Source organism: Silurus aristotelis (genome assembly GCF_946808225.1).
Source record: "Silurus aristotelis genome assembly, chromosome: 6".
NCBI classification, from domain to species: domain Eukaryota; kingdom Metazoa; phylum Chordata; class Actinopteri; order Siluriformes; family Siluridae; genus Silurus; species Silurus aristotelis.
In genome coordinates, this window is record NC_139579.1 from 3,021,075 (window position 1) to 3,027,174 (window position 6,100).

The 6,100-nt window shown below is 43.3% G+C and overlaps 1 protein-coding gene across 1 annotated transcript in view; it reads right to left on the reverse strand.

Annotated features, from left to right (window-relative positions):
* The window catches only part of hlfa (HLF transcription factor, PAR bZIP family member a), a 10,936-nt gene extending 5,743 nt beyond the window's left edge, over positions 1 to 5,193 (reverse strand). Inside the window, exons 1-2 of the mRNA XM_083545417.1 lie at positions 4,772 to 5,193; positions 2,713 to 3,054 (exon numbers count right to left, since the gene is read on the reverse strand). Of these exons, the coding sequence (XP_083401543.1) occupies positions 2,713 to 3,054; positions 4,772 to 4,880 (451 nt within the window). The 5' untranslated portion in view covers positions 4,881 to 5,193. The remainder of the gene's footprint in view (positions 1 to 2,712; positions 3,055 to 4,771) is intronic.
* Between the last annotated feature and the right edge of the window lie 907 nt (positions 5,194 to 6,100).

Genomic DNA, 6,100 nt, shown 5'->3' on the forward strand with positions numbered 1-6,100 from the left:
TTTATTTAAAATATATAGTTGGAAGAACTCTTGACATGGCTAATAACTATGGGTGCTCAGATTCACTGATTAGCACAGAGAAAATACACACATTAGCTTTGGTTTGCTTTTAGACAGTTACAAACTCTTCTGTTAATTTCGACAAATTTAAAGCTAACAATGCCTTAAGGAGTATATTGAGTATATTGAGTACAGCAAAACGCTAGTAATACAATTAGCTTTATTAACTATTAGCTAAATTGGGACTGTATTTAGGTGTCCAGCACTTAGCTAACTGGCACATATTCGTATAGATATAAATAATGTTAAATACTCCTGATACAAAAAACAGCCGAGTTTAGATTTTTAGATATTTGATAAAATAGTGGGGGAGTGGAGGCTCCAGCGGTTAAGGCGCTGGGTTGCCGATCGGGAGGTCTGGGGTTCAAGCCCCGGTATCGCCAGGCTGCCACTCTTGGGCCCTTGAGCAAGGCCCTTAACCCTTTATGCTCCGGGGGTCCCTTACGAGGGAAATATCAAGGTCCGTGACGTAGGAGTGACGTGGGGCCACCTTCCCGTGGGCTCACCACCTGCAGGAGGGACCGTAAGGGACGGTGCTGTGAGGATTGGGCAGCAGTCGAAGGCAGGGGCCTGCTTAGACTGCTGCCCCCGCGACCCGAATTACGGATAAGCGGGAGAAAATGAATGAATGATAAAATACTGCTTTTAACGTCTATATTAAGAGGACAAACTTTTAATAAATATCTGACAGCTCGCTACAAATATAGCAAAGGGCACCTAGGGCTACGCAAATAAACCAGAGAAAGAGCTGAGTCATTGCCGGCATTCGCCTCAGCACACGTGGGTTGAGTATTAACCTGTGGGAAAGGTGAATGTCAGGTCACAATGCGTTATGTAGCTCAGAAGAGCTAGCATAGCAGGTTAAAGGTGTAAATTCTCCTCACAGCAGATGCCAATCATTCACTCCTTTAGCTAACAAGGTGCAAGTTTGTGATAAGAGGGTCTTTCGAGGATTTAATAACAACTGGAAATCACTTTAGTCAACCTCCTCGGTTTTTTAATAGGTGGGAGAAACAACAGGAATGGACTTTATGTAGCTAATCTGTTAGCTAGTCACCACGCTATAATTTATTATTTTCCTGTAACGGGGTGACAGAAGTATTACTCCACTGAAACTACAGCAATTTTCCAATGGATGTGATTTTTTGGTTAAGGGGATCGATTTATAGTTAGATTTAATGCTTCACCAGACAAATTCCTGTTCTCACTTACGTTATAGCAGCTATAAACGTTCAACCCCTTCACCAGTCTCTCCTTCTTTTCTTTCTCATTAAGATATTGAGACAAAAAGATCTAAAAAGTTACAGCTTGACCTCACATTGTTATAGAACACGAAGACTGGAGAAACCTATTCCAGCATGAAGGTGAAGATCTGCTTTACATGGGTAGGAAGTGTGTGGAAGATCTCCCGCTATAGAGCAACTCTATTCTCCTCAAATCCGAGTTTCTTTCTTTCTTTGGCGTGTTTGTTGAGGCTGATGGAGGCTGAGTGTGTGGATCAGGGCTCGGTGCTCAGTGCTCGCTGTAGTGAGCTGTTTAGTGAATCAGCATTTACCAGTCTCTCTTTCTTTTCCTTCTCATTAAGATATTGAGACAAAAAGATCTAAAAAGTTACAGCTTGACCTCACATTGTTATAGAACACGAAGACTGGAGAAACCTATTCCAGCATGAAGGTGAAGATCTGCTTTACATGGGTAGGAAGTGTGTGGAAGATCTCCCGCTATAGAGCAACTCTATTCTCCTCAAATCCGAGTTTCTTTCTTTCTTTGGCGTGTTTGTTGAGGCTGATGGAGGCTGAGTGTGTGGATCAGGGCTCGGTGCTCAGTGCTCGCTGTAGTGAGCTGTTTAGTGAATCAGCATTTACCAGTCTCTCTTTCTTTTCCTTCTCATTAAGATATTGAGACAAAAAGATTAAAAAAGTTACAGCTTGACCTCACGCTGTTACAGAACACGGACACTGGAGACTCCTTCCATAATTGTTACGTAAACATCAATTAACAGAAATCCTCTTTCTGCCAAGCATCAATCCAGCACACATCCTCAAAAACAAGCTGTTGCTGTAGAAACGATGACAGCTGCTGTTACAGAAATGAAACCGACGCCGTTATTAACAATATACGTATGGATTAAAATTCTAGCAACTACAATCAATTTGACAAGTGTTACATTTCCCTACATCCCACCCCACACTCATTTTGGGGCTCGTTATCGGCTGAGGGTGGAGCAGATTTCAGGGCCGGAAAAAAGATCAACGGAAGCTTTAAAAACGAAAGCCATTAGTTCCTTCTCAGAAAAAACTTTTTCTACTGAGGATATAAACTATATTATTATGTGAATATTAGACATGTATATCAAATTTATTTTTTTATTTTTATGAAATAAAATAACGCTCATGTACAGGTGTTCAGGTGTTGATGGTGACGCCTGTAGCAGTGTGAATTCCTCAGAGAAAAGACCAGTCTGTGTGGGAATATGTGGAAAATCATAGGTATGTGCAAAACCTTACACTTCAAAAGGGCTGTATAATTGTGTGTGTGTGTGTGTGTGTGTGTGTGTGTGTGTTGATGCTTGTGTGAACTTGTATGTACATTAATTATTACAATAGGGAATGTGAGCACATGAACGTTAGGGGTGTGTGTGGTTGTGTGCACCTGCTCGGCTGGGGCTGTGTAGGCAGCCCTGTGTCACCATGTCGGCTTGTACTGAGGTGCTGGCTCGGTTGCTCAGGTCCACCACAGAGGGCGATGAAGGCAGGGTCGGGCTCTGCTGTAGGGGCTGCTGGGTAATCTGACTCTGCTCGTTCTGCGAGTTGGCGGGGATGCCATTTTCAGACAGGAACTCCTCCAGGTCCATGTACTCCAACTGGAAGTTGTCTCCATCGTACGGCAGCGTTTTGTCCCAAAGCGTCGGGCCGAGAAAGGCAGACTGAGGCGCATTCGCTCCGCCGCCATCTTCCTCTAGCTTCTTCTCTTGCTCCTTCTCTTTACCAAAACCTGTCGAGATAAAACATTCAGATTGTGTTGGAAAACAAAAGGGCTTCACTGTTATTAAAATATGATGCATTGCGCGGATGAGGAAGAACGCAACAAATTAAGAGCAATTTTAAAAGTGTTGAAAGCTGATCTAATTAATTCAGAGAGGCCACGCCTACTTCTTTGGGACTGTTAATTAGAGTCAATCCCCCGTTTACTGCGACAAACAAATACAGGCCACACCTCTTTCACTGAGACTTACTGAGATTTACAGACACAAAGGCCACACCTCCTACAGTGTGACTGACAGGTAAATAGGCCACACCCCCTTCACTGTGAAGAAGCAAACATCTCAATGAGATTTTGGTTTAACTTTTTATGTCAACATGCTGGGAAGAAGGTCACTCACATCCGCTTCGTTCAGCATTACTCTATTTGGCTCATTTGGCTGCGTTCAGTGATTTAAAGTGAAGTTAAACTGATGGGAAAACAACAAAACATCAGTCTTCGTCTGAATGAAACCTCGGCGGGGTCCCCTGAAGCATACGTCGATAACATGACATGCATTTATATATGCATGAAGTTAAACTAGCTCCTGTCCTTGCCCCGTCACACTCTCCAGTGCAGAGGTCCCTCATCACACTTGTGTGCATGTTCGTGTTTTTTTGTTTGTTTTTTTTCTCTTTAAATGCCGATGACACAAATTACACACTCAATCAACTCAGACTTTAAACACATCTGAAAAAGATTTCTCGATGAAATGATTTTCCAGTCAGGTCAGTTTGCAAATGCCAGTGTTTTACACACTCCAGCAATCAGGTGTTGCTGCTCACATGCGCCCCCTATGGGCGAGAGCATTTCAAACTCGGTAAATCCACACAACTTTCTGATGTTAGAACAAAATAGTACACAGCTGATCCTCCTTAGATGGATATAAAGCTCGTACTGGACTGAAATTCAATGCATTCGGGCGCCAAAAAAGACGAAATAATGTTTTGTGATTTAAATAATAGAATCAAAAAAAGGGAGAGAGAAAGAGAGAGAAGGATCGAGTGCGCACTTCTCTCATGCAGCAGGCCAGAGACACTCAAAGCTTCACCCTGCTGTCAAAAATGAAGAGCATAACCATCTCACAACCTTCACCCTTACTCATTATCCCTAAGATCCATACAACCGCAGAGATGTGCTCTGCTTATTTATAGGAATAAAATAACACTATTATCTGAACGACTGGTGCTTTAACACTACAGTGCACTCTAACTACAGTAATCAGACCTGTCCAATCAGGAGCACGTAATAATGCAGTAATTAAGCAATAATAATGAAACAATAATGCAACGTCCACAGGATCATGACGTTTCCAGGATTTTGAACGAAAGCAGAAAAAAGTGAAAGAGGCAAAAAAAAAACTTGCATGCAACAATCATGCACAAGGAAGAGGAACACGAAAGAATTAATAATAATAATAATAAATAATAATAATAATAATAATAATAATAATAATAATAATAATAATAATAATAATAAAAATTGCATGGGAATTGCAATAGAAATAATGGTGCAGTTATTGTTGAAAACGACAAAGCAATATCAAATAAAATAAAAAAAACAAACAATCAATAACCAGGTATCACGTAAAGAAGACGTGAGCGAAAAGAAATTAATGAACGCGCGTGCCGAAAGAAGGCACGCGCAGAAATCTTTCAAGGCGCGTGAGTGCGCGCGTGCGTGTGTTTACCCTCGTCGTGGTGGAAGGGCAGCTTCATGGGGTTCTCCAGGAGGGATTTAAGCACTCCGTGGGTCGGAGGCAGGAAAGCGGAGTTGACGGGCCGCGACATTTTCTCCATCGCCGCGCGCGAGCAAGACAGGTTTAATCCTCCGGGCACGTCACACCGAGCAGGGGGGGTGTAATAATAATAATAATAATAATAATAAAAATAATAATAATAAAAATAATAAATACAATTAAAAAAAAGAGGCGTGCAAAGAGAAAAGAATGGCGGTGCAGCTGCAACCGGAGAGACAAAAAAAACCGCACTTATAAAAAACAAGATTAACGAAACAGCGAGCGGGTGCGTGTTCGAGCCGCGCGCGCGCGCACTGCACTGCCGCCGTTCCGTTTGCGTTTCCTGCTCGCTTCTGAGCGCCTCCGGGAGCGAGCGCAGGGTTTCGCCTCCCATGTGCGCGCACGCTCACCGCTGTCTCTGACGTCACGCTCATGAATTGCCCGAAGGGGACTATTCAGATGAGGGGAAAAAAAAGGAGGGGTGCGAGATTTCGTTTAGCGTTCGCGCTTGAGCCGTTCTTTTTCTTCTCTCCTACCTGCTTGTAAACAAGGGGTCACGTGAGCACTCAGATTCAGCTTACTGCACAGAAACAGGGTTATGATTCATGGGTTTGTGAGAAAGTCGTACGAGCCCGTGAACACTAGCGTTCGGGTTGGGTTGGTTTTCTGGACGAATGAAGATGGGTGTGTGATTACAATGTCCATGCACGCCTTTCTCATTCAACATTACACTCATGATACACACACTTAGAAATTAGTTTATTAGAGGGACGGCGCATGTAGGACGTTTTGGAGACAAAGTGAGGGAGGTGAGATTGAGATGGTTTGGACATGTGCAGAGGAGGGACATATGGTATATCAGTAGGAGAATGCTGAGGATGGAGACACTAGGAAGGAGGAAAAGAGGAAGACCATAAAGGAGGTTAATGGATGTGGTGAGGGAAGACATGCAGGTAGTTGGGTTGAAGGAGGGAGATGTAGAGGACAGGGGGGTATGGAGACGGATGATCCGCTGTGGCGCCCCCTAATTCGGAAGAAGTCGAATAAAGAAGAAGAAGTATGAGTGGTTTGTGTAAGGGGTGTGAACATGCTACTGACGTCGAAATCCCCCGGAAACGTTGTTTCTCCGACACGTCCCTCTGACACCGAACAAACATATTACTAAACACACCGGACACAACAAACACACTGGACACAACAAACACACTGGACACAAAAAGACACCAAACACACTGGACACAACAAACACACTGGACACAAAAAGACACCAAACACACTGGA